We start from the raw sequence: 27,914 nt of genomic DNA on the forward strand, positions 1-27,914 counted from the left end.
GCCATCAGACGCTATTCTTCTGTGCGCATCTCCTTTTTCCCATGCAGTGTGTAAATAAAGTTAATAGGCAGCCAAGTTTAGGCTATGATGGATGATGATGAACTTGGGGTAGAGCCAATAAAATGAGAGACCACTCGTCCGGGACTAACGTCGAAGATAGAGCCACCAATTGTGATCTGGAGGCATTGACTGGGGGCAGAGCAGACCTGGAAGGAACAAAAACCTAAACGAGGTGACGGATGTGCTCTGTTCATGAAGATTGGTGGGCAAAGTCGAGGCAAACAAGATCACTCGTAAGTTAAAGGTAAGTTTAGAGGGGATTTTAACTGGGTTTATCACTTTATAGACGTAGGCTTAAGTTTTGAGTGCTAAGGCTAAGCTTGATACATCGCATCAACACTGTTTATCTATTTATACTGAACAAAAAATATAAACGCAACATGCAACAATTTCAACGATTTTACTGAGTTACAGTTCATATAAGGAAATCAGTCAATTTAAATAAAATCCTTAGGCCCTAATCTATGGATTTCACATGACTGGGCAGGGGCACAGCCATGGATGGGAGTGGGAGGGCATAGGCCCACCCACCGGATGGACATACTGCCAAATTCTCTAAAACGACATTGGAGGCGGCTTATGGTAGAGAAATTAACATTTAATTATCTGGCAACACCTCTGGTGGACATTCCTGCAGTCAGTATTCCTATTGCACGCTCCCTGAAAACTTGAGACATCTGTGTTGTGTGACAAAAGGCACATTTTAAAGTGGCCTTTTATTGTCCCCAGCACAAGGTGCACCTGTGTAATTATCATGCTGTTTAAAAAGCTTCTTGATATGCCACACCTGTCAGGTGGATGGATTATCTTGACAAAGGGGAAATGCTCACTTACAGGGATGTAAACAAATTTGTGCACAACATTTGAGAGCAATAAGCTTTTTGTGTGTATGGAACATTTCTGGGATCTTTTATTTCAGCTCATGAAACATGGGACCAACACTTTACATGTTGCGTTGTGTATGTTTTGTCTTAATATAAGGGTTAGGCATAATGTTAGCAGTGTGGTTAAGGTTAGGGTAAAGGTTAGGTTTCAAATCAGATTTTAAGAAGATGAATAGCAGAAACAGGCGGGGCTTAGACGTAATTATGACTTTGTGGCGGTGGTAACTAGTGACGACCCCTCCAGGCTGGGTCCTTTGTCTGACGTCACCATGTAGGCGGTCTTCTGTGGACACCAAACAAGATAAAACGTTTTCAACTGGGGAACGAGAATTAACGTTGTTATTGGAGAAGTTCACACAGTGTAGCTTCTTCTTTTTCAAACGTTTTCACTCGTTTCAGACATCAACATTCCATGCAATTTGTAGGTTAGGCAAATAGGTATATCGTCTGAATGGAAAAATGCCATTCTAACTAACATTTATTAGGGCATGAAATTACATTCATTTTTTTGTAATACAGCATCAGTATATCACTGAACATTAGGCCTGCCATTTAGGTTACTTTATGAAGACACAGACTACTTCTGTACTGTTATACTGTTTAATATAACACACATGCTGGCTAAAACATCCCTATAGGCTTCCGCCTTCACCTCGTGACCTTCTTGACCCCTGCGTCACTGCTCAACATTAACATTACACCACATCTCCCTTTCTGGAGAACAAAGGTTAGCCTACCTTTGTTTTAGCAGGTCATAAGGGGTTATTCTGCCAATGTAAAACAGGCCTGCTCCCAGTCTGGATTTTTAACTAAAGCTCAGTATCAGGTGAACATTTCAAAGCAAACTATTTCTATTGAACTGTCCCCAGCACTTTAAACTTGTATACACGTTACTTTCAGTCACTCAAAGATCAAGTCTCTGGTTTTATCACTTCTCTGCCTGATCTTGTTCTCACAGAGGCAGGTGTGACCTGACAGTTCACAGAGGTAGACACCTGAGTCTGCCTGGGAAGGGTTTGTCCTCCTCAGGTAGTTGCAACTGTTGGCTGTCTTCACAGTTGTTCTTTGTAGCAGGCATAGGCACCACATGATGGCAGTTTCTCCTGAGTGTGCCTTGTGGCCCGCTGACAATGTAAGAGCGGGGATTGTGATGTGCAGATGTTTTTGCTTCAGTGATACACACGTTGTCTTCTGGTGACAGTCTGGAAAAGTCTCTCACCTGATGTCTCTTGTCGTAGCATTTTGCATCCATCCACCTCTTCTCTCTTTCCTTGAGTTGAACTGTTTTTTCTTTGACAGAAATCTCTTAGAGCTTTGTCCTTCTCGGCCAGGTTAGGAATTAATTTTCCAAGCTGGTTGACCATTCCTAAGAAACTTCTGAATTCACTCACATTTGACGGCTGTTTCATCTCCTGCACTGCTCTCGTTTTGTCGGGGTCTGGTTTCATCCCATCTGCAGAGATGATATGACCGAGGAACCTTACCTCTCTTTTCCCGAACTCACATTTTTCCATGTTCAGCGTGATGCCTGCTTTTTGGGCTTTTCCAAGACTGTGTGTACTCTCACATCGTGCTCAGCTTAATCTCTCCCCCAGACTAGCACATCATCCATGTGGCACACCACTCCATCAACACCCTCACCATCCGGATCTGGATGTGTTCTGGGGCGAAGGCTATCCCAAATAGAAGACAGTTGAAAAAGTACCTTCCGAATGGAGTGATAAATGTAGTGTAGCGTGCCGACTCCTTCATTAGTGGTACTTGCCAAAATCCCATGTTGCATCAATCTTGGTGAATAGCTGGGCTCCTGCCAACATTCCCAGTGTTTGCCCCACTGTCTGTAGGATGAATTTCTCTCTACACACAAACTAATTTAGCAGGGTCAAATCCACGCAGATGCGATCTGTGCCATCTTTCTTAGGAACAACAACCATCCCTGAGCACCAGTCAGTAGTCTCCTCTATTTTGGTGATGACGTCCCACTGCTCCATTCGCTTCAATTATTTCTTCACCTTTTCCATCAAAGGCAGTGGAGTGAGCAGGGTTCGGCATCTGGCTTGAGTTTGATTGTGTAAGGCTGCTGCACTAAACCACCACAGAGCTTGGTGTAAGTTACTTTAACTGTGTCCATGTCTATGCTATCTAGCCTTGCCACTAGCTTTAGCTTAGTTAAAGCTGGCCTGCCTAACAGAGCTGTGTGTAGGTTTTTCACTACATAAATGTCCTCTGTTGTGCATTTCTCTCCATAGCACAGCGTTTCGTTTGCTAACCCAACTACAATAAGTCGAGCTCCCCCTGGCCCAGACAGTGGTTTATTGAGAGAGGTTAAATTTTTTAATTTTAGTCATTTAGCAGAGACTCTTTTATCCAGTGCGACTTACAGTTAGTGAATGCATACATGTTTTTTTGTTTAATTTTTTTCATACTGGCCCCCCGTGGGAAACGAACCCACATCCCTGCCGGCCAAACCCTCCCCTACCTTGGACAACACTGGACCAATTGTGCACCGCCCATGGGTCTCCCGGTCGTGGCCAGCTGGGACAGAGCCTGGACTTGAACCAGGATCTCTAGTGGCACAGCTAGTACTGCGATGCAGTGCCTTAGACCACTGCGCCACTCGGGAGTCAAATTGTCTATATTGTCCTCTTTAGTGATCTCTCTGTACACCTCCTCTGGTATAACAGTCACGTCAACTCCTGTATCGATCTTAAACTTGACATTGGAGTTCCTGATCTTTATCCGTAGAGACCATGGGTCTTCTGCATTCACTGTCCCCAGGAAAAGGATACCATTGTCTTCTGAGACAGCATTTAGTGCATTACCTGACTTACACACTTTTCCATAATGTCCACAGTTGTGCCACTCAGCATTCTTTGCTGGACACTGAAACTTTGAATGAGTTGGCGTTATCCCACACTTGGAGCATATTTTCTATCCTTGCTCGCTCGGTGCCTCCTGTTAACTTTTTTCCTGTGTGCATGCTTGTCCCTTTTTCTTGAACTTATTTTGTTTGAAGCTCTTCTTAGCATGCACTGCATCCACAGTAGTTGCTTTGCTAGCGCTATTTATTACATCAGATTGTCTCGCCATATTAAAGGCTTTTGTTAGAGTCAAGTCTTTGTCTAACTGCATTCTCTCTGACAATGTTGTCTTTCAGACCTACAACTAGTCTGTCCCATATGAGCTCATCATGTAATGGCCCGTAGTTGCAGTTTTCAGTCAGTGCATATAGTGACGTGATAAATGAGTCAACAGTGTCATTTGCCTGTTGCATTCGCTGATTAAACCTAGCTCGTTCGTAAATAAAAATGTTCCTTGGCCCAAAAAAACCCATAAATAAGCTTTTTCACGCTGGTGTACTCCAGTTTTTCTTCTTCTGTGAAATTGATCCCTCTTAGCATAAACAAAATAAAATAATGTACGCTATGACGGTATTTGACGGTTTTGTATATTTTTTAATAATGAAAGTTCTACATTTGCTTTATGAGTAGTGTGTGACCATAGGTTGGCAACACATCCATTCTAAGTTATTTCAATTATTTCTTTCTCCATTCTGATTGTTTTATTAGCTAGCTAGCTTGCTAGCCAGCTAACTAGTGATTAGCATTAGCTGCTAACAAGCTTTAGGCCCAACTTACTAAGAAAATACAAACTAGCTGTTTGCAGATGTAAGAAACACAAACTAATTGTGAAATTATAGAATGCTAGTGGATTTATATTTTTTGTCATTTTAGCAGACGCTCTTATCCAGAGCGACTTATAGTTAGTAAGTGCATAATTTTTTTAATACTGGCCCCCAGTGGGAAACAAACCCACAACCCTGGCATTGCAAGCGCCATGCTCTACCAACTGAGCTACATGGGGCCTATTACGAAGCAATGTGAAAACAGTATCGTTGTCATCAACATTGCTGCATGTGCTGCATTAACCATGCAGACTGAACGCAAGTGTCTCGTGGTCGAGGAACAACAAATGCGCTCCTGAGTGACAGGGGGCGGGGCTAGGTCTGTGTGGAAAGCGGCATGGAGAGAGCAGAGAGTGACGACTCAAGTAGCTAAGTAAACTATTAAAATGGACGTTACACACAGCGTATCACATTTAACACACCAAACATTCAAATACCGGTATAGAAGGTAAGAACACCAAACCGGTCTGTGCATTAATACAGGTATGTCGTAAAATACGGTTTACTGCCCAGCCCTACCTCTTAGCACATCTGACTCATCACCCATGCAATAAACTAGAGTATTTACCTGGTTTTCCTGTGATGAGGTGTGCAAATTGCTAGCCAGTCTAACATGCTGACAAGACCTGGCATGCACATGGACACGCAGGCAGGGTTGTCAGGTCAAGCTAAAATGTTTAGCTCAATGACCACTGAAAACCTGCACAAAATCAGTTTTTTTTCCCCCACAGCAAGAGAGGACTTGCCACATTAACCTCTACGTGATCGGTGTTCCGTAAACTGGGACGGTTGAGCTAACATGCGCTAATGTGATTAGCATGACTGTTGTAAGTAACAGCAAACCTTCCAGGACATAGACATGTCTTATATGGGCAGAAAGCTTAAATTCATGTTAATCTAACTGCACTGTCCAATTTACAGTAGGGATTACAGTGAAAAAATACCATGCAAATGTATGAGGAGACTGCACAACAACAAAAAACGTATCACGGCAACTGGTTTGATACATTCACCTCTGAAGGTAAATAATGTACTTACATTCAGTAATCTTGCTCTGATTTGTCATCATAAGGGTCCCAGAGATAAAATGTAGCATAGTTTTGTTTGATAAAATCAATTTTTCTATTCAAATGTAGGAACTGGGTTCTACAGTTTGAACCCCTGCCGTCTCTGGCTCTGGCTATATTGTGGCCTTTCTTACATTTAAAAGATGATGAAAAAAAAATATATATATATATATATATATATATGCATGTTTTTTTGTTTGTATTATCTTTTACCAGATGTAATGTGTTATATTCTTCTACATTAATTTCACATTTCCACAAACTTCAAAGTGTTTCCTTTCAAATGGTATCAAGAATATGCATTTCCTTGCTTTAGGTCCTGGGCTACAGGCAGTTAGATTTGGGTAAGTTATTTTAGGCGAAAATTGAAAAAAAGGGTCAGATCCTTAAGAGGTTTATACATTAAATTTTTTTTCCATAACATTATTTTGCCAATTAAGAAGGAATATCGACATAACCCATACACAAAAATGTATGCACACATGACTGTAAGTCGCTTTGGATAAAAGCGTCTGCTAAATGGCATATTATTATTATATTATATTATAACTACATTAGTAGTATAAAATGTGGTTTTCATCAAAATAATAATTATTGAGAACTATGACATGGCGCAATAAACTAATTTGAATATGTCACAAGATAAAATATAATTCGCCCTTATTAAACTTGCCAGATCATTTTCACACACCTCCAGGCTGTGTAAGGGCTATTTTACCAAGAAGGAGAGTGATGGAGTGCTGCATCAGATGACCTTGCCTCCACAATCCCCTGACCTCAACCAAATTGAGATGGTTTGGGATGAGTCGGACCGCAGAGTGAAGGAAAAGCAGCCAACAAGTGCTCAGCATATGTGGGAACTCCTTCAAGACTGTTGGAAAAGCATTCCAGGTGAAGCTGGTTGAGAGAATGCCAAGAGTGTGCAAAGCTGTCATCAAGGCAAAGGGTGGCTATTTGAAGAATCTCAAATATAAAATATATTTTGATTTGTTTAACACTTTTTTGGTTACTACATGATTCCATATGTGTTATTTCATAGTTTTGATGTCTTCACTATTATTCTACAATGTAGAAAATAGTGAAAATAAAGAAAAACACTTGAAAGAGTAGGTGTTCTAAACTTTTGACCGGTAGTGTATTTCCTTCACAAGTTTATCTGACTGTTTCACGTTGATTTGTTTTGTCTTCTTCGTCACTTTTGAAATCTGCTGCAGAGGTTACTATTTGTGCTGCTTACCAATACAGGCAAGGTTGCAGTTTTCTGAGGGAGCCCCACTAAGAACACATTTATTACAGGTGGACATAATGTATATATATTGCTTTCTCTCTCTGTTGTCGCCTTTTTGTTTAAAGTGGACAAATAGATATGAATGATCAAACTCGTATAATTTTTTTCTCTCTAGGTTCGTTTTGTAGATTTTCACCTCTGTCCCTCATCAAGATGTTTCTGGCCAAAAAACTAATTGGTGGCATACTGGATGTTGTGAGGTAGTCCTGGCTCCTTTTGACACGAACACACACAAACACACATAAACACACACACTGTCAGTATACTGACTACATTCATGACGTTGCACACTCAGTAGTTATTAAATAGTAATAGACAATGGTCCTTCTGGTTTTCTCCAACAGCAATGTTGACCCCAGTCAATTTGTGCCCTCAGATCCTGTGAGTTAACCCTTTAACACCCTTTATAACATCTCAGAACACCATCATAGTCTTAAGTTTTAGAAGTAAATACTACTCTTTTGAGCAAATGAGCCATAGCTGTTGGTGTATGTTGGCCTGCATGCCGACTGCAGTGAAGAGGGCTGAGTGTTAGTGTTAACAGAACCTGGTCTGTGTTTGTGTCCTAGCCCCCACCACGCAGACCTCTGGCTGTTCATTCAATTCATCACTAGATGGCAGCATTGCAGCAATACCGGGAAAGCACAAATATACTTTCTCTCCAATACGCCAAACTGAACCACCTTTCAATATTCAAAATATTTTAAAGTTTTGTGTTTTCCTTTTTTTCGGCTACACACTTTTGGTCAAACAGTCCATACTGCTATGTAATGTAATCAATTCTAGTGCTCAATAAAGGGGCAATATTACCTAATACTTGCTACTTGCAGCTGTCTCAGTAATTACAATTTCTACATTTTCTTATTTTGGTCATTAAAGACATGTCCTCTCATGTGTTTGTAAATAACTTTAATATTTTAGTTTTATTGTAGTTATTTGACTGACTTTTACAAGCCAAGTCAATAATAAAGTTAATTGTTATTCAGTTATTCATCAGCACCACTCTTGACTTCCACCTCTGCCGACTAATAGCCTAAACTTGGCTGACTATTAACTTTATTTACACACTGCATGGGAAAAAAGGAGAAGCGCACAGAACAGCCGCTGATGACATTCACAGGTACCCGGGCCGTTTCCAGAGCAACGAGAGAGCGGCTGTTCAAAGGGGCGTGATCGAGGAGGAAGGACTTGGAGTAGAGCCAATAAAATGAGAGATCCCCTTGTCGGGGTGTAACGTCGAAGACAGAGCCACCAATTGGGTGAGCGGGTGGTAATCGGGGCGTGTCCTCGGATTTACCTGGGGCAGAGCGGACCTGGAAGAAAGGAACAAACACCTCGAAGATGATGCTGAGGGACTGGGTAGATCAATGAACAAACAGGTGAAGGATGTTCCAGTGAATTGTTCGGCAAAGTTGAGGCAAACACGACCACTCATTTAAGTTAAAGGTAAGTTTAGAGGTGTTTTTAACTGTGTTTATCACTTTATAGACATAGGATTACGTTTTGAGTGATTTTTATATTATAATATAGGCTATGTGGCGGCTAAGCTTGACCCATCGCATCGACACTGTTTATCTATTTATTTATAGCCTAAAATAGTTACAACAAAATATGGCAAAATCCATTGTTTGATAAGTTTGATAAAGTGAATGTTATTTAGAAAATCAAAAATATCAGTATCTAGTCTTGATGTAAACATGCATGTGACTTGATACTATGTAAACATTGCAATTATAGGTCTCCCACAACACAATGTGCTGAATCCTCCCATGCCTCGTAGCTGCACCCAGTCCTTCATAAGGTTATCAATAACATAATATTATCTTATTAGTGTTTTAGGGTAGGGGGTAGATTATTATTCTAGTGGGGGTGTACAATGATTGGTATTTACTCATCAGTGGTAATTTCTGTGACATAGGATTCTCAATGCTCCCTCCACATGGCAGTCCTCTTCAGTGGGTAACCATGACCCATGATGTCAGAAAACAAGTCATGCTGTGAACAATAATCTCTGCCCTTTTCAGGGGCCATGCAGGTTGACATTTACAGCAGGTTAACGTTAGATTAATATATCGCTCTGAGCGTGTTGGCAAACACACGTGTTGGCAAACAAACACACACTTTGTGATCAGAATCAGATACTGTATGATACTTTCACACGTTTGTCATCTGTTGAATTAGAGGGAAATCAGATATTCAGATATGTCCCTTCAGATAGATTATATAAATGGTTATGTAATGTACATAGGCTATGCATCCATAGCGGTCACTCAATTTATAGAGCATGGCCAGGGGTCTCCTTTGGTGTAGGTTACAGGGGGGGTGGTGGGTTGCATGACAACTTGCACTTCATAAAGCAAATGTGGAAGATAATAATAAACCCTACACTACCAATTAATCAGCCTTTTAAAAGGCATCAAAGCGTTCCCTCCCAACGGTAGCAATTTTTCCAATGGCTAAGCTATGAATCAGCATGCTTGTCTCATTTCAATCCTTCTGTTTTATTCATTCGTCCAACGTGTTATGAGAACACCCTAACTTTACACACTGTGCTGTTGTCTGTGCCCAATAATGTTTGTACCATGTTTTGTGCTGCTACCATGTTGTGTTGCCACCATGCTGTGTTGTCATGTGTTGCTGCCATGTTATGTTGTTGTCTTAGGTCTCTCTTTATGTAGTGTTGTGGTGTCTCTCTTGTTGTGATGTGTGTTTTGTCCTATATTTTTAATCACAGCCCCCGTCCCCGCAGGAGGCCTTTTGCCTTTTGGTAGGCCGTCAATGTAAATAAGAATTTGTTCTTAACTGACTTGCCTAGTTAAATAAAGGTTAAATAAATAAAAATAAATATGAATTACCTCTGCTTGTCACATAACTGTGTTGCTTGTGACTGTGACTTTTCTTTTATACTCGTTCTGTTCTATTTAAGCATACAAAAACAGGCACGTTGCACACAATACTTCTGAGCTTTTTTAATAGAGTACGTTCTGTGGCTGAAAACCCTGTTATGTCTCTCTCATGAGTTGTGGAAATGGCTGTCATGACCATCAACGATGGGATGCGTAGGTGGGGCAGTAGGAGTGCAACAGGAAGCCTTTGGTTAAGATGTATTGTCTGTCTTACTCTCATCTGTCTATCTTGCACAGCAGATACAGTTCTCATTGAATCAAGGGCAGGAGACGGGGAATCTGCATTGAGATAAAAGAGCTCTGTTTTTTCTTTGGCAATTAAGTTCTCAAAGTCTCATTCCAGGTGTGACTCCCCAGAAAACCAGCTTTTCCTGTGGGCCTCCTTACACAACAACTTCTAACCGTCATCATATATACAGTATGTGTCACAATCTTTACAGCCCTTCATTCCCAGACAAAGCATACTGTTGTTACTTCTGGTTGCCTCTTTTCTTTCCTTCTGTCTTTCTTCCTCCCCCACCTCTCTCCCTCTTTTTCTCTCTCCATTTCTTTCTCTCCCTCTCCTCTTGTCTCAGCGTGTTGCCTGGGTGAGGCAGGTGGTGATTAATGGTAATTATAAGGATGCTGCTGCACCTCAACTCCCTCACAACAGAATGGAAGGAGTGTAGGTGGGATGCATGTAGGTGTGAGGGTCTGAGGAACAAGAGAGCTTTTGTGAAACAGACACTAATTATGCTAAGCAATGAATGGAATATGATCTGAAGGAATAGGCAGTAGAGGCACAAGAGTCGAGTGGGGATGGGGAGGGGTGAGGACAAAACAAGCAGGGTAGAAAATTCAGTAATCAAACTGACATGCCAGGTGCAAATGGGGCTCCAACTATGGGGCTCCAACTGCGCTCGAGAGAAAGGATGTGTAGCCACAGAGTTGAACCAACAGATCATTTTGAAATCATGATTGATCCCATATAGTATTGACCTTAATAGTATTGTTCCATGTCCTCAAGCTCACTCAAAGAGCAATGGGTAATTAGAGGGCAAATTTCATTCAGCTCATGGCATGCCCTTCCTGAGTCAATGATAAACCACATTACTGGGTGTAAGGTTTCCATGTCAGAGTTTCTGGATGATACTGCCTACATTTTATAATTTGTATTTGTACTTATTAGGGATCTCCATTAGCTACAGCCAAGGCAGCAGCTACTCTTACTGGGGTCCAAACATATTAAAGCACTTACATTACATATAAAACAAAATATAAAACAGTACATCATATGACATTATTACACCACTACCTATCTACAATACAAAATGTTTAATACCACCATACAACAATATCACAATGTGTGCGTATGCATGTGTCTATACCCTTGTGTGTGTCTCTTCACAGTCCCTGTTGTTCCATAAGGTGTATTTTTACCTATTTTTTAAAAATCTGATTCTACTGCTTGCATCAGTTACCTGATGTGGAATACAGTTCCATGTAGTAATGGCTCTATGTAGTACTGTGTGCCTCCCATAGTCTGTTCTGGACTTGGGGACTGTGAAGAGACCTCTGGTGGCATGTCTTGTGGGGTATGTATGGGTTTCCGAGCTGTGTGATAGTAGTTTAAACAGACAGCTCGGTACATTCAGCTTGTCTACACCTCTTACAAAAACAAGCAGTGATGAAGTCAATCTCTCTTCCACTCTGAGCCAGAAGAGACTGACATGCATGTCATTAATGTTAGCTCTCCATGTACTTTTAAGGGCCAGCCGTGCTGCCTTGTTCGGAGCCAACTGCAATTTTCCCAAGTCCCTCTTGGTGGCATCTGACCACACTACTGACAGTAGTCTAGGTGCGACAAAACTAGGGCCTGTATGACCTGCCTTGTTTATAGTGTTGTTAAGAAGGCAGAGCAGCGCTTAATTATGGACATACTTCTCCCCATCTTAGCTACTGTTGTATCAATATGCTTTGACCATGACAGTCTACAATCCAGGGTTACTCCAAGCAGTTTAGTCTCCTCAACTTGCTCAATTTCCACATTATTCATTACGAGATGTAGTTGAGGTTTAGGGTTCAGTGAATGATTTGACCCAAATACAATGCTTTTAGTTTAGGAAATATTCAGGACTAACTTATTCCTTGCCACCCATTCCGAAACTAACTGCAACACTTTGTTAAGTGTTGCAGTTATTTCAGTTGTTGTAGTAGCTGACGAGTATAGTGTTGAGTCATCCGCATACATAGACACACTGGCTTTACTCAAAGCCAGTGGCATGTCGTTAGTAAAGATGGAAAAAGCAAGGGGCCTAGACAGCTGCCATGGGGAATTCCTGATTCTACCTGGATTATGTTTGAGAGGCTTCCATTAAAGAACACCCTCTGTGTTCTGTTAGACAAGTAACTCTTTATCCACATTATAGCAGGGGGTGTAAAGCCATAACATATATGTTTTTCCAGCAGCAGATCGATAATGTCAAAAGCCACACTGAAGTCCAACAAAACAGCCCCCACAATCTTTTTATCATCAATTTCTCTCAGCCAATCATCAGTCATTTGTGTAAGTGCTGTGCTTCTCTATAATCATGCTGAAAGTTTGTTGTCAATTTGTTTACAGTAAAATAGCATTGTATCTGGTCAAACACCATTTTTTCCAATCGTTTACTAAGGGTTGGTAACAGGCTAATTGGTTGGCTATTTGAGCCAGTAAAGGGGGCTTTACTATTCTTTGGTAGTGGAATGACTTTTGCTTCCCTCCAAGCCTGGGGGCACATACATTCCAGTAGGCTTAAATTGAAAATATGGCAAATAGGAGTGGCAATATTGTCCGTTATTATCCTCAGCAATTTTCCATCCAAGTTGTCAGACCCCGCTGGCTTGTCATTGTTAATAGACAACAATACTTTTTCACCTCTTTCACACTCACTTTACGGAATTCAAAATTACAATGCTTGTCTTTCATAATTTGGTCAGATATACTTGGATGTGTAGTGTCAGCAATTGTTGCTGGCATGTCATGCCTAAGTTTGCTAATCTTGCCAATGAAAAAATTATTTAAGTAGTTGGCAATATCAGTTGGTTTTGTGATGAATGAGCCATCTGATTCAATGAATGATGGAGCTGAGTTTGCCTTTTTCCCCAAAATTTCATTTAAGGTGCTCCAAAGCTTTTTACTATAATTCTTTATGTCATTTATCCTTGTTTCATAGTGTTGTTCCTTCTTCTTTTTATTCAGTTTAGCTACATGATTTCTCAATTTGCAATACGTTTGCCAATCGGTTGTGCAGCCAGACTTATTTGCCATTCCTTTTGCCTCATCCCTTTCAACCATAACATTTTTCAATTCCTCATCAATCCACAGGGATTTAACAGTTTTTAGAGTCATTTTCTTAATGGGTGCATGCTTATTACTAACTGGAATAAGCAATTTCATAAATGTGTCAAGTGTAGTGTCTGTTTGCTCCTCATTACACACCACGGACCAACATACAGTGGCTTGCGAAAGTATTCACCCCCTTGGCATTTTTCCTATTTTGTTGCCTTACAACCTGGAATTAAAATGGATTTTTTGGGAGTTTGTATAATTTGATTTACACAACATGCCTACCACTTTGAAGATGCAAAATATATATTTTTTGTGAAACAAACAAGAAATAAGACAAAAAAACTGAAAACTTGAGTGTGCATAACTATTCACCCCCCAAAGTCAATACTTTGTAGAGTCACCTTATGTGCAGCAATTACAGCTGCAAGTCTCTTGGGGTATGTCTCTATAAGCTTGGCACATCTAGCCACTGGGATTTTTGCCCATTCTTCAAGGCAAAACTGTCAAATTCTGACCAGTTTCCCAGTCCCTGCCGATGAAAAACATCCCCACAGCATGATGCTGCCACCACCATGCTTCACTGTGGGGATGGTGTTCTCGGGGTGATGAGAGGTGTATGGTTTGCGCCAGACATAGCGTTTTCCTTGATGGCCAAAAAGCTTAATTTTAGTCTCATCTGACCAGAGTACCTTCTTCCATATGTTTGGGGAGTCTTCCATATGCCTTTTGGCGAACACCAAACGTGTTTGCTTATTTTTTTCTTTAAGCAATGGCTTTTTTTCTGGCCACTCTTCTGTAAAGCCCAGCTCTGTGGATTGTACGGCTTAAAGTGTTCCTATGGACAGATACTCCAATCTCCGCTGTGGAGCTTTGCAGCTCCTTCAGGGTTATCTTTGGTCTCTTTGTTGCCTCTCTGATTAATGCCCTCCTTGCCTGGTCCGTGAGTTTTGGTGGGCGGCCCTCTCTTGGCAGGTTTGTTGTGGTGCCATATTCTTTCAATTTTTTAATAATGGATTTAATGGTGCTCTGTGGGATGTTCAAAGTTTCGGTTATTTTTTTATAACCCAACCCTGATCTGTACTTCTCCACAACTTTGTCCCTGACCTGTTTGGAGAGCTCCTTGGTCTTCATGGTGTCACTTGCTTGGTGGTGCCCCTTGCTTAGTGGTGTTGCTGACTCTGGGGCCTTTCAGAACAGGTATATACAGTGGGGAGAACAAGTATTTGATACACTGCCGATTTTGCAGGTTTTCCTACTTACAAAGCATGTAGAGGTCTGTAATTTTGATCATAGGTACACTTAAACTGTGAGAGACGGAATCTAAAACAAAAATCCAGAAAATCACATTGTATGATTTTAAAGAAATTAATTTGCATTTTATTGCATGACATAAGTATTTGATCACCTACCAACCAGTAAGAATTCTGGCTCTCACAGACATGTTAGTTTTTCTTTAAGAAGCCCTCCTGTTCTCCACTCATTACCTGTACTAACTGCACCTGTTTGAACTCGTTACCTGTATAAAAGACACCTGTCCACACACTCAATCAAACAGACTCCAACCTCTCCACAATGGCCAAGACCAGAGAGCTGTGTAAGGACATCAGGGATAAAATTGTAGACCTGCACAAGGCTGGGATGGGCTACAGGACAATAGGCAAGCAGCTTGGTGAGAAGGCAACAACTGTTGGTGCAATTATTAGAAAATGGAAGAAGTTCAAGATGACGGTCAATCACCCTCGGTCTGGGGCTCCATGCAAGATCTCACCTCCTGGGGCATCAATGATCATGAGGAAGGTGAGGGATCAGCCCAGAACTACACGGCAGGACCTGGTCAATGACCTGAAGAGAGCTGGAACCACAGTCTCAAAGAAAACCATTAGTAACACACTACGCCATCATGGATTAAAATCCTGCAGCGCACGCAAGGTCCCCCTGCTTAAGCCAGCACATGTCCAGGCCTGTCTGAAGTTTTCCAATGACCATCTGGATGATCCAGAGGAGGAATGGGAGAAGGTCATGTGGTCTGATGAGACAAAAATAGAGCTTTTTGGTCTAAACACTCGCCGTGTTTGGAGGAAGAAGAAGGATGAGTACAACCCCAAGAACACCATCCCAACCGTGAAGCATGGAGGTGGAAACATCATTCTTTGGGGATGCTTTTCTGCAAAGGGGACAGGACGACTGCACCGTATTGAGGGGGAGGATGGATGGGGCCATGTATCGCGAGATCTTGGCCAACAACCTCCTTCCCTCAGTAAGAGCATTGAAGATGGGTCGTGGCTGGGTCTTCCAGCATGACAACGACCCGAAACACACAGCCAGGGCAACTAAGGAGTGGCTCCGTAAGAAGCATCTCAAGGTCCTAGAGTGGCCTAGCCAGTCTCCAGACCTGAACCCAATAGAAAATCTTTGGAGGGGAGCTGAAAGTCCGTATTGCCCAGCGACAGCCTCGAAACCTGAAGGATCTGGAGAAGGTCTGTATGGAGGAGTGGGCCAAAATCCCTGCTGCAGTGTGTGCAAACCTGGTCAAGACCTACAGGAAACGTATGATCTCTGTAATTGCAAACAAAGGTTTCTGTACCAAATATTAAGTTCTGCTTTTCTGATGTATCAAATACTTATGTCATGCAATAAAATGCAAATTAATTACTTAAAAATCATACAATGTGATTTTCTGGATTTTTGTTTTAGATTCCGTCTCTCACAGTTGAAGTGTACCTATGATCAAAATTACAGACCTCTATATGCTTTGTAAGTAGGAAAACCTGCAAAATCGTCAGTGTATCAAATACTTGTTCTCCCCACTGTATATACTGAGATCATGTGACAGATCATGTGACACTTAGATTGCACACAGGTGGACTTTATCTAACTAATTATGTGACTTCTGAAGATAATTGGTATCACCAGATCTTATTTAGGGGCTTCATAGCAAAGGGGGTGATACATATGCACACACCACTTTTCCGTTATTAATTGTAGAGACGTTTTTGAAACAAGTAATTTTTTTCATTTCACTTCACCAATTTGGACTATTTTGTGTATGTCCATTACATGAAATCCAAATAAAAATCCATTTAAATTACAGGTTGTAGTGCAACAAAATATAAAAAACTCCAAGGGGGATGAATACTTTTGCAAGGCACTGTATATTCTTTACATCAACAACATAGGAATCACTACAAAATGTATTGTATGACCTCTTATACACAATATTAGGCCCAGCCTTTGGAACTTTGGTTTTCCTAGATATGGCTACTATATTGTGACCATTACATCCAATGGATTTGGATACTGCTTTCAAACAAATCTCTGCAGCATTAGTAAAGATATGATCAATACATGTTGATGATTTAATTCCTGTACTGTTTGTAACCACCCTGGTAGGTTGACTGATAACCTGAACCAGGTTGCAGGCACTGGTTACAGTTTGAAGCTTTCTCTTGAGTGGGCAGCCTGATGAAAGCCAGTCAATATTTAAATCACCCAGAAAGTATACCTCTCTATTGATGTCACATACATTATCAAGCATTTCACACGTTATCCAGATACTGACTGTCAGCACTTGGTGGTCTATAGCAGCTTGTCACGTCTCCTCCCGTTGCTCCTCTCCCGGGGCTCTGATTCGCCGGTCTACTGAGCCACCGGTCTGAGCGCACCACCTCGGCAACACCGAAATGGAAACCCAACGCCCCCTAAACACCTCCAGCGCACTTGCACCTCATTATCTCATCACCAACCCTATGTAGCCCTGGACTGTTCAGTGTTGTGTTGTGTGTGATTGTTAGTGTCTTGTCATGTAGTCGCTCTTTGTTGTTCTCTTGCTCAGTGTTAAGTAAACCTTTACATTGTTGATTCCTGCATCAGACGCTCTACCTCTCCTGCCTCCGCCAACTTCTTCTTTGTGGCCAAAAAAGATGGAGGACTGAGACCGTGATTGACTACCGGGGGCTGTACGCAGTCACCATTAGGTACCGGTAACCCCTTCCTCTGGTTCCGTCGGCCATTGAGCAGCTGCGAGGGGCCCGGTACTTTACCAAGTTGGACCTGAGGAGTGCCTTCAACCTGATCCGAATCCGGGAAGGAGACGAGTGGAAGACGGCATTCAGCACTACCTCAGGCCACTATGAATACTGTGTCATGCCCTACGGCCTCGCCAATGCACCTTCCGTGTTCCAGTCCTTCATCAATGACGTGTTCCGAGACATGCTGAGTAGACAGGTGGTAGTGTACATCGACGATATCCTGATCTACTCGGCTACGTTCGAGGAGCACGTCAGGGACGTCAGAGCGGTCCTACTCCGCCTCCGGGAACACAGCCTGTTGGTGAAGAGGGAGAAAAGTGAATTCCACCAACAGGCCATCTCCTTCCTGGGATACAGAATCACACACCAATCGCGAAGATGGATGCAGCAGGTAATCCTCCTAGAGGTTGCACTTCTCTAATCAGGGGCTAACGGACACCAGGGATACTCATACTAGAGTTTCCCAGCGCCTCGACCAGCACCAGCAGCAGATTGCCCAGCTGAACGCCGCCATGCAGGAAGTGCTCCAAACGCTGCATAAACTGACCATCGCTCCGGTTCCACCTCAGGGAGCGGCGAGTGCACCCAGACCACCTCCTCCCGGGCTATCACCAACATCTGAGGGACCCCTCGCCCTGCCAGAGCGCTATGACGGGAAAATGACAAAATGTAGAGGCTTCCTGCTACAGGTTTCACTGTATCTGGTGCGTCAGCGTGGGGCATCTCCATCTGACCAAGCCAGGATAGTGCTGGTGATTTCGCTACTGAAGGGAAAGGCACTGGATTGGGCCACGGCAGTCTGGGAAGGAGGTGAGGCCGCGGCGCGTCCCTACCCCACCTTCCTCGCTCAGTTCAGGGCGGTGTTCGATCATTCCACGGAGGGAAAGGACGGGGGTGAGCGTCTCCTCCGGCTACAACAGGGAGTCCGGCGTATGCGGTGAGGGACCTGCTGGACTCCAGGTTCCGTGGGGGACGGCTTCGTTACCTGGTGGACTTGGAGGGGTATGGTCCTGAGGAGAGGAGCTGGGTTCCGGCTGGGAACGTTCTGGACCCCAACCTAATTCTGGACTTCCACCATCGCTGCCCTGACCGGCCCGCTCCTCATCCTCGGGGTCGTCCCCATGTATGACAATGTCCTGCGGCGATAGCCACGCGTTGGGGGGGTGTACTGTCACGTGTGCTCCCATTGCTCCCCTCTGGCAATCTGATTCGCCGGTCTACTGAGCCACCAGTCTGAGCGCAACACCGGAATGGAAACCCAACGCACCCTAATCACCTCCAGAGCACCTGCACATCATCATCTCATCAACACCCCTATATAGCCCAGGACTATTCAGTGTTGTGTTGTGTGTGTGTGATTGTTAGTGTCTTGTCGTGTACTCGCTCTTTGTTGTTCCCTTGCTCAGTGTTAAGTAAACCTTTACATTGTTGATTCCTGCGTCCTGCCTCTTCGTATCCTCAGTACTCGTCACACAGCTTCCCACCAGAATTGGCTTTAGGTGAGGCAGATGAACCTGTAGCCATATTACTTCAACAGTATTTAAGATTAGCTCCTCTCTAATCTTCACAGGAATGTGGCTCTGAATATAAACAGCAACACCTCCACCATTGGCATTTCTATATTTTCTGTAAATGTTATAACCTTGTATTGCTACCACTGTATCATCAAAGGTTTTATCTAAGTGAGTTTCAGAGATAGTCAGAATATGAATGTTATCTGTTACTAGCAAATTATTGATTTCATGAACCTTGTTTCTTAAGCTACACATGTTAATGTGGGCTATTTTGAGCACTTTTCTTCTGTGATGCTTACTTGTTTTTATTGCTTTACTGAGAAGCTTAGCAGCAGTAGATGTGCTCATGTTCTTTGTGTTAGTGCAGGGTGAGCTGCGCAGTGGACTGCCTCCTCGGGCACACCGACTCAGTGCTAACAGTATAAATCTGGTTCCTAGGCACATGATCACTGTACACAACAGCTGCAGGATCAGCAGAGGCACCCAGGGCAGCTAGAGGGACACAAACCAGGTTACCCACATTGTGTCTACCGACGCCCCTGATGTAATGTACATTTGCTGAAGCATTTTGACAACTCTGCATCACAATGGTAGGGATTAGCTGAGCTGGGCTAGGGTCATTGCTAAGTCATTGTCTCAACGCAGCCTTATAATGCTGTGAAAGGATCCAGGAACCCAAATGATTTGGGTGGATCCCATCCTCATAAAACGTGTTTTGTTTCCAAAAGGTATCGAAATTGTCAACAAAAGTTACACCCATTGAGCTGCAATAATCACGTAGCCAGTTGTGAAGAGCATGAATCCTGCTAAAGCGTTCAATGCCATGATTCAGAAATGGCACAGGGCCAGATATGATGGTTTTCTGTTAGTGTCTAGCAGAGAGTCAATCAGCTCTTCAAATCCAGTTTCAACTGTTCAGAGCTGCCCTTCATAATGTCATTAAAACCCACATGGACTACGATAGAATTGATTTCCATGTCCTGACGTAATACATTCGGGAGCAGCTTAGTAATGTAATTTACTCAAGCTCCGGGATAGGACATTGTTTTAGCACCAGGAACGGTCACATTTCTTACCATGGAGCTGCCCAAAATAACGGCTGGCAAGAAGGACGAGGAAATCCACCCACTCACACACTTCACAGGATGCAGGCCTCCGACAGATGGAGAATCCCTGCTCAATCCAGAGCATGGACAGCACAGGCAATTACTGTACTCTGTACAAAAACTGTCCATAAAGAGCTTTGTACTGTTGCACTGTTTTCATTGTCTTTACCAGGACTAGTGTCAAAGCCACCTGATGCTCTAGCCTTGCCTCTTGGGAAAGAGGCTACTGAGCAAACCATACTGTGCTCTCCTCCCCTGGCTGCTGCAGATGTCAGGCAAGATGGCTGCCGACACGCCCGTGAGGACAGAACAGGAGGAGCTGCAGAGGAGGGCCAACCAGGTGACAGATGAGGTAATGTCATATATCGTCTAAAGAGCGCTAACCTCTTTAACTTTGAAATATCAACAACAGAAGGTTCAGTTGTACTTTTTAAGATCAATACACAATGTCGCCATAGCCGTTGGCTGTTGACCATTGGCCTCCAGGATAAAGGGTAAATCATGCCAGGAGCTATAGAAAAGGTTACCTGCCATACCCGGGCATTGTTTTCAGAGTTGCAACATTCAGAGAGATTACACAGTGACATCACCCTAAACTCTCTCTCCCAGAGGGTTTCCCCTTGGGTAAAGGTTACTTACTGCGCATCACAGCCATTTCCCAGTCCAATTACCTCAGCATCAGGAAATACCTTGGAGAAAGGCCCCAGCTATCTGTACTATCTGTACAAACACATTCTTGGCACACAAACCACTGAAAGTATTCTGTTTGTTTATCGGCAAAGCCTGACCCTGGTTGTGTGGAAATATAACAAGCCATTAGATCAGTACAGGATATTTCGATCTCCATAGCAGTTCTATGAAAAACAGGGGAAGGGGCAGAGTTCAATGAGATTATGAAAACACACAGTGTGTCTTCTAAGATAGATTAATAATGGAAATACTTTAACTGAGAGAATAGTGTTGTGATTTGTTTACTGTTCCATATTTGGGCAATACAAATACTGTTGGAGCTATAAAGACAAAGCCCTAAGACAGTGCAACATGTGTAGCTCGGCTGGTAGAGCACGGCGCTTGTAACGCCAAGGTAGTGGGTTCGATCCCCGGGACCACCCATACACAAAAAAAAATTTATGCACGCATGACTGTAAGTCGCTTTGGATAAAAGCGTCTGCTAAATGGCATATTATATTATATAAAGATAATTCACACTGAGTGATCTTGATTAGTGCATTTCATCTGTGGAAGTGGACAGTTTTTGAGCCTCACCCTCAGGATTTGAAATGTTTTTAGTACTGTATCTAAGGTAACTAAATCCTCTAATGGTGTCCTGTCTCTCTGTCCCTCCTCATCCAGTCCCTGGAGAGTACCCGTCGTATGATGCAGTTAGTAGAGCAGGTATGGGAGACTCTGCACCTGCCACTCACTGTGCCTCTGTTGACCAAGCCCTAATAATGACACATCGTCGTCATTATAATCACATTATCTCTAGTTGATTTTTTGGCTGCCTATTGATAATGAACTTAATTCAGTCTTTTAACTGAAGAGTCTTCATTTGATTCAGTTGAAATGCAAAATCATGAACAGCAACATTCTGGTGAATCTAATGCCATTTCTGATCTCAACAGAGCAAAGATTCAGGAATCCGGGCCCTGGTCATGCTGGACGAACAAGGAGGTAATGAAATGGACGCTATATAATAATTTTCTCTCATTGGAAGATGTGGACACAACATCAATGTCAATCGTACAACAGCAACCTTAGATGGTCTTTGTTCTTGTCTGTATATCCATGAGTGAGTGCTCATGTTTTTGTCAGTATACTAGATGTGTGTAAGATACTGTGGCTTGCGAAAGTATTCACCCCCCTTGGGAATTGTCCTATTTTGTTGCCTTACAACCTGGAATTCAAATTGATTTTTTGGGGGTTTGTATCATTTGGTTTACACAACATGCCTACAACTTTGAAGACGCCAAATATTTTTTATTGGTGATCAGCAATCTTTAAGTCATACCATTAAGTCATACCACAGATTCTCAATTGGATTGAGGTCTGGGCTTTGACTAGGCCATTCCAAGACATTGAAATGTTTCCCCTTAAACCACTCAAGTGTTGTTTTAGCAGTATGCTTAGGGTCATTGTCCTGCTGGAAGGTGAACCTCCATCCCAGTCTCAAATCTCTGGAAGACTGAAACAGGTTTCCCACAAGAATTTCCCTGTATTTAGCGCCCTCCATCATTCCTTCAATTCTGACCAGTTTCCCAGTCCCTGCCGATTAAAAACATCCCCACAGCATGATGCTGCCACCACCATGCTTCACTGTGGGGATGGTGTTCTCGGGGTGATGAGAGGTGTTGGGTTTGTGCCAGACATAGCGTCTTCCTTGATGGCCAAAAAGCTCAATTTTAGTCTAATCTGACCAGAGTACCTTCTTCCATATGTTTGGGGAGTCTGCCACATGCCTTTTGGCAAACACCAAACTTGTTTGCTTATTTTTTTCTTTAAGCAAAGCCCAGCTTTGTCCCTGACCTTGGTCTTCATGGTGTCGCTTGCTTGGTGGTGCCCCTTGCTTAGTGGTGTTGCAGACTCTGGGGCCTTTCAGAACAGGTGTGTTATATATATATATATATATATATATATATACTGAGATCATGTGACAGATCATGTGACACTTAGATTGCACACAGGTGGACTTTATTTAACTAATTATGTGACTTCTGAAGGTAATTGTTTGCACCAGATCTTATTTAGGGGCTTCATAGCAAAGGGGGTGATACATATGCACGCACCACTTTTTTTTAAACAAGTAATTGTTTTCATTTCACTTCACCAATTTGGACTATTTTGTGTATGTCCATGACATGAAATCCAAATAAAAATCCATTTAAATTACAGGTTGTAATGCAACAAAATAGGAAAAACGCCAAGGGGGATGAATACTTTTGCAAGGCACTGTATGTATGTGTCTGCTTTTTTGTGTATGTTCTGTATGTGTGTGTTCTCTCCTGTGTCTCTCCCATCTACCCATCACATGCCCCATATGGGCAGAGCAACTGGACCGCATCGATGAGGGGATGGATCAAATCAACAAGGATATGAAAGAGGCTGAGAAAAACCTAACTGTCATGGCCAAGTGTAGTGGCCTGTGTGTCTGGCCCCGCATCAAGTAGGTGTGCCCTGCTCTGAGGACACCTGTCATCTGTATGTCACCTGAGTGCCCGTCAGGCCAACGGGCAACCAGACAGTCTGTCTGTCCATCCATCCAGCCTCTGCTCCAGGCTATGATTCATTTTGTGTGTATTTTTGTTTTGTTCCATTGTGAGATTTGGTGACTAGAAGACTACAGCAAAGTTAACCACAAGAAAATGATGGTAATGTCCCAAAAAAGTTGTATTTTACAAACCGTACATCTTCTACTCACACAATACCATGCATTTTATGGACTTGTGCGGACCATTATTAAATAATTTGTCCTGTTCTCAGTTTTGGGGTTTGCACATACCATATTTGTGCAATTGCATTATGTTTGACTCCTGGCTTTTATTTGTCAGTTGGGGGCTTTGGTGATAGAACAGTTTTGTGTTATATTACGTTCTTCCCCGTTCTCCCATTCCTACCCTTCCCTTACGTTTTGCATTGTCCAGAGCAAATGGAGCGGATTGAGGAGGGCCTGGACCAGATCAACTCGGATATGAAGGAGGCTGAGAAGAACCTAACAGACCTGGGCAAATGCTGCGGTCTGTGCTTCTGTGATAAGTAGGTGTTGGCAGGTGGGATGGGTCATGAGTGTCAGGAGCAGATGGGGAATACATGGTTCCTTCCTCAAGTATTAATGTGCATATTGGTGTGCCAGTCTTTACACTTTGTTTGCTAGTTGCCACGCATCAGACTCCTGCTTGCTTGACTTGTCTCTTCCTTCCTTCTTCAACATGTCAGGGCTTAGATCAGGAGTTTTGTTTATTTCATGCAGGTGACCCTTTGTTGTACTCTGAGTTAACACAATGTACTGTGATATGAAGCTCTGTGTGTATGGCTGTGTGATGTGCTCTGTCCTGTTTGGCTCTGCCTCTGCCTCTACATAGGCTGAAGGACTTTGAGGAGAGTGGGGCCTATAAGAAGGTGTGGGGGAACAACCAGGATGGGGTGGTGTCCGGCCAGCCATCCTCACACGTTGTGGATGAGAGAGAGCAGATGATCATGAGCGGAGGCTACATACGCAAGTAATAATGGTCAAAGGCATGACAAACCCAATAGCAAGGCAACAAATCCCAACCAATGGAATATACTCAAAGACGTGCACGTGCCCTCACAATTCCTAAGAGACCGACAGCTTATTATTGTTGTACACAGTAGGCATATATCACACCATTATGGATATGGGATAATAATTCCAGTTTTTTTTGTTTTCATAGAAAAGTCTTGGGCGGGCCGTCTAAGCGTTTTTTGGGGGGCTGCTAATTCCAAACAGTGTAAAAAAAAGTTATAAATAAAAACCTGTCATTTTAATTTAATTAATTTTAATAGATTTTCGGGATGGAAAAACGCTTTCAGTGTTAACTTAAACGACTGGAACCAGATACAGAGTGTGTAGAACAGATAATGGGCCTACAGTGCATTCGGAAAGTTAGCAGACCCATTGGCTTTTTCCATATTTTGTTACGTTACAGCCTTATTCTAAAATGGATTAAATAAAAAATGTTCCTCCTCAATCTACACACAATACCCCATAATGACAAAGCGAAAACAGGTTTTTAGAAATGTTAGCAAATGTATTAAAAATAAAAAACAGAAATACCTTATTTACATAAGTATTCAGACCCTTTGCTTTGAGACTCAAAATTGAGCTAGGTGCATCCTGTTTCCATTGATCATCCTTGAGATGTTTCTACAACTTGATTGGAGTCCACCTGTGGTAAATTAAATTGCTTGGACATGATTTGGAAAGGCACACACCTGTCTATATAAGGTCCCACAGTTGACAGTGCATGTCAGAGCAAAAACCAAGCCATGAGGTTGAAGGAATTGTCCGTAGAGCTCCGAGACAGGATTGTGTTGAGGCACAGATCTGGGGAAGGGTACCAAAACATCTCTGCAGCATTGAAGGTCCCCAAGAACACAGTGGCCTCCATCATTCTTAAATCGAAGACATTTAGAACCACCAAGACTCTTCCTAGAGCTGGCCGTCTGGCCAAACTGAGCAATCAGGGGAGAAGGGCCTTGGTCAGGGAAGTGACCAAGAACCCGATGGTCACTCTGACAGAGCTCCAGAGTTCTTCTGTGGAGATAGGAGAACCTTCCAGAAGGACAACCATCTCTGCAGCACTCCACCAATCAGGCCTTTATGGTAGATTAGCCAGACGGAACCACTCCTCAGTAAAAGGCACATGATCATCCCCTTGGAGTTTGCCAAAAGGCACCTAAAGGACTCTCAGACCATGAGAAACAAGATTCTCTGGTCTGATGAAGCCAACATTAAACTCTTTAGCCTGAATGCCAAGCGTCACGTCTGGAGGAAACCTGGCACCATCCCTACGGTGAAGCATGGTGGTGACAGCATCATGCTGTGGGGATGTTTTTCAGCGGCAGGGATCGAGGGAAAGATGAACGGAGCAAAGTACAGAGAGATCCTTGATGAAAACCTGCTCCAGAGTGCTCAGGACCTCAGACTGGGGCGATGGTGTACCTTCCAACAGGACAACGACCCTAAGCACACAGCCAAGACAACGCAGGAGTGGCTTCGGGACGAGTCTCTGAATGTCCTTGAGTGACCCAGCCAGAGCCTGGACTTGAACCCGATCGAACATCTCTGGAGAGACCTGAAAATAGCTGTGCAGCGACGCTCCCCATCCAACCTGACAGAGCTTGAGAGGATCTGCAGAGAAGAATGGGAGAAACTCCCCAAACTCCCCAAAAGCTTGTAGCGTCATACCCAAGAAGACTCAAGGCTGTAATCGCTGCCAAAGGTGCTTCAACAAAGTACTAATGAAAAGGTCTGAATACTTATGTAAATGTGATATTTTAGTTATTTATTTTTAATACAATTTCAAAAACTTATAAAAACCAATTTTTTGCTTTGTCATTATGGGGTATTGTGTGTTGATTGATGAGGGGAAAAAACAATTGAATCCATTTTAGAGTAATAAGGCTGTAACATAACAAAATGTGGAAAAAGTTAATGGGTCTGAATACTTTCCGAATGCACTGTATATATTTATTTACGTTTTATAACTAACAATCTCTTAAATAAAAGCTAGACAAAACGATGAATTCAGTATTATTTGAGCATAAGAACTACATGGAAAAATGTGTAGAATTGCTGGAAATTGCCTTTAAAACACCAAAATCCTTTCTGCCACCAAGATGGCCTAATAAGAATTCTTGCTTAGGGCCTTGACCGATAGGCTGACCGCAACCATTGCCTTGCCCAGCCACACCCACCACCTAAGCTCCTTTTTGATCCAGAAAAAAACCTAAACTGTCTGCTGCAGTCTGCACATATTTTTTGGTTTACAAATATTTTCTGATTAATTTGGCCATTGCATTGATTTGAGATAACCCAGCTATGCCCAAAACAGGTTTTAATCACTACAACTACTACTTGCTCATTTACTGTATAGCTCCAAGGACTGTGTACATAACAGAGGCTGTGTGTGGCAGCCGGGGGATATTTACTCTTGTCTATAACACATTGACTTGTAGAAGCAGTCACCTGTCATGTGCTGTAGGAGCACCTGGCCAAACAGAGGACATTTATAAAAACCAAGTGCCCCTCCCTGGATGCAGGGAGAATACGCCTTGCAAAAACAACAACGTACCGTACATTTTTGTTAAATGTACAAACTGACAACTGCAAATGTTACATTCTGTTGATGTGTTTTCTCTTTATCTATATTTCTGTCTGTGTCTGTCTGTCTGTCTGTCTATCAGGGTGACAAATGATGCACGTGAAGATGAGATGGAGGAGAATCTGGGACATGTAGGCAGCATCATAGGCAACCTGAAGAGCATGGCACTGGACATGGGCAATGAGATCGACACGCAGAATGTCCAGATTGACCGCATTCAGGGCAAGGTCAGTGCTATAGTACCTGCCATACAGCTATTTATTCAATAACTATAGATGACCAATTCTGTATTGAACATTAATCTAATGTGTTGTTTTTACAGGTGATTCTCAATGTATTCCGCATCGATGCAGCCAATCAGAAAGCTAACAATCTAATGAAGAGATAAAGAGGAAGATTGTCCTTTTCCGCTGTGTGATCTTATCTACTCCCTGTCTTTCTGTGCCAATATGTGTCCAGTGACCATCCACCCACATAGAAAATCTGCCAAATGGTCTTGTATGCCTTATCATAAAGCCTGAGCAGCAGGGTACACATCATTATTCATACCTGGCTCTACATTGACCCTAGCCTGTTTGCCAGTCTCTGCCACACGACAAAGAAGAGTACAAGGAGTGGAATGCTACCTAGACTGGTACCCAGATAGCCTGGAGACCACTCTGCTGCCATCTGTTGGCTAGATTGTTTTCTAAAATACTAGATACACATGCCCATCCGCTCTTTCAACATCCTCCGCTATCCTCCCTCCCATTCTCTTTCGATGCAGAATGGAGCACCAGTGGAATTGGGTTGCTATGCTTGTTGTCACCAGGCAGACTAAAGTAAATGGGAAGGAATCAACATTCTGTGTCTGCTTTTCTTTTAACACTAATGAGGTTTGCCTTTCAATGATGACTATAGTTTTTTAAATGCACTTTATAGCTCAGTTTTCGTTTTTATTTATTTAACTCAAGATTTGCTTGATGGTAGACACATTCTCCCATGTAGGCTGTGTTGAGATTGTGAACTGGACATCTACATGTATCTAGCAATTGATATGTTTGAGTTTTGGTTAAGACTATATTAGCACTTCAATATAGCTGGGTTTCTATCGCACAATTTCCTAATTGTCATAACATCAAGTAGACTAGGCCCACATCCCCCTTCCCGTCCCCCTATTACATCCCTCTGATGTTGTGGTGTTCATTCGCAAACTTCAAACTGAAAAAATATGGACAGAGATTG

The 27,914-nt window shown here is 42.7% G+C and overlaps 1 protein-coding gene across 6 annotated transcripts; it reads left to right on the forward strand.

The window, feature by feature from the left end:
- Positions 1-51: 51 nt before the first annotated feature.
- Positions 52-27,574, forward strand: LOC121567432 (synaptosomal-associated protein 25-like). 6 transcript variants are annotated; one of them, XM_041877471.2, is made up of 10 exons: positions 8,019-8,430; positions 8,722-8,785; positions 10,234-10,308; positions 20,117-20,200; positions 21,202-21,243; positions 21,474-21,522; positions 23,490-23,601; positions 23,928-24,065; positions 26,773-26,917; positions 27,013-27,574. In XM_041877471.2, exons 4-10 carry the CDS (start codon positions 20,117-20,119, stop codon positions 27,076-27,078), a joined length of 636 nt encoding a protein of 211 aa, XP_041733405.1. In that variant the 5' UTR covers positions 8,019-8,430; positions 8,722-8,785; positions 10,234-10,308; the 3' UTR covers positions 27,079-27,574. The 6 variants fall into 6 exon arrangements, with proteins under 6 accessions (XP_041733407.1, XP_041733405.1, XP_041733404.1 ...); XM_041877470.2 differs by lacking the exon at positions 8,722-8,785 and having other exon boundaries at positions 20,021-20,200; XM_041877469.2 differs by lacking the exon at positions 8,722-8,785.
- Positions 27,575-27,914: the final 340 nt, after the last annotated feature.

Source organism: Coregonus clupeaformis, chromosome 6 (assembly GCF_020615455.1).
Source record: "Coregonus clupeaformis isolate EN_2021a chromosome 6, ASM2061545v1, whole genome shotgun sequence".
NCBI lineage: Eukaryota > Metazoa > Chordata > Actinopteri > Salmoniformes > Salmonidae > Coregonus > Coregonus clupeaformis.

What these genes read in the sequence shown, in the direction of transcription:
- LOC121567432 (XM_041877473.2), top strand. Translation starts at nt 20,117, where the DNA reads ATGTCAGGCAAGATGGCTGCCGACACGCCCGTGAGGACAGAACAGGAG. An exon ending in CATGCTGGACGAACAAGGAG is followed by an intron (nt 21,523 to 23,489) that starts GTAATGAAATGG and finishes TGCATTGTCCAG; the next exon opens with AGCAAATGGAGCGGATTGAG. An exon ending in TTGACCGCATTCAGGGCAAG is followed by an intron (nt 26,918 to 27,012) that starts GTCAGTGCTATA and finishes TTGTTTTTACAG; the next exon opens with GTGATTCTCAATGTATTCCG.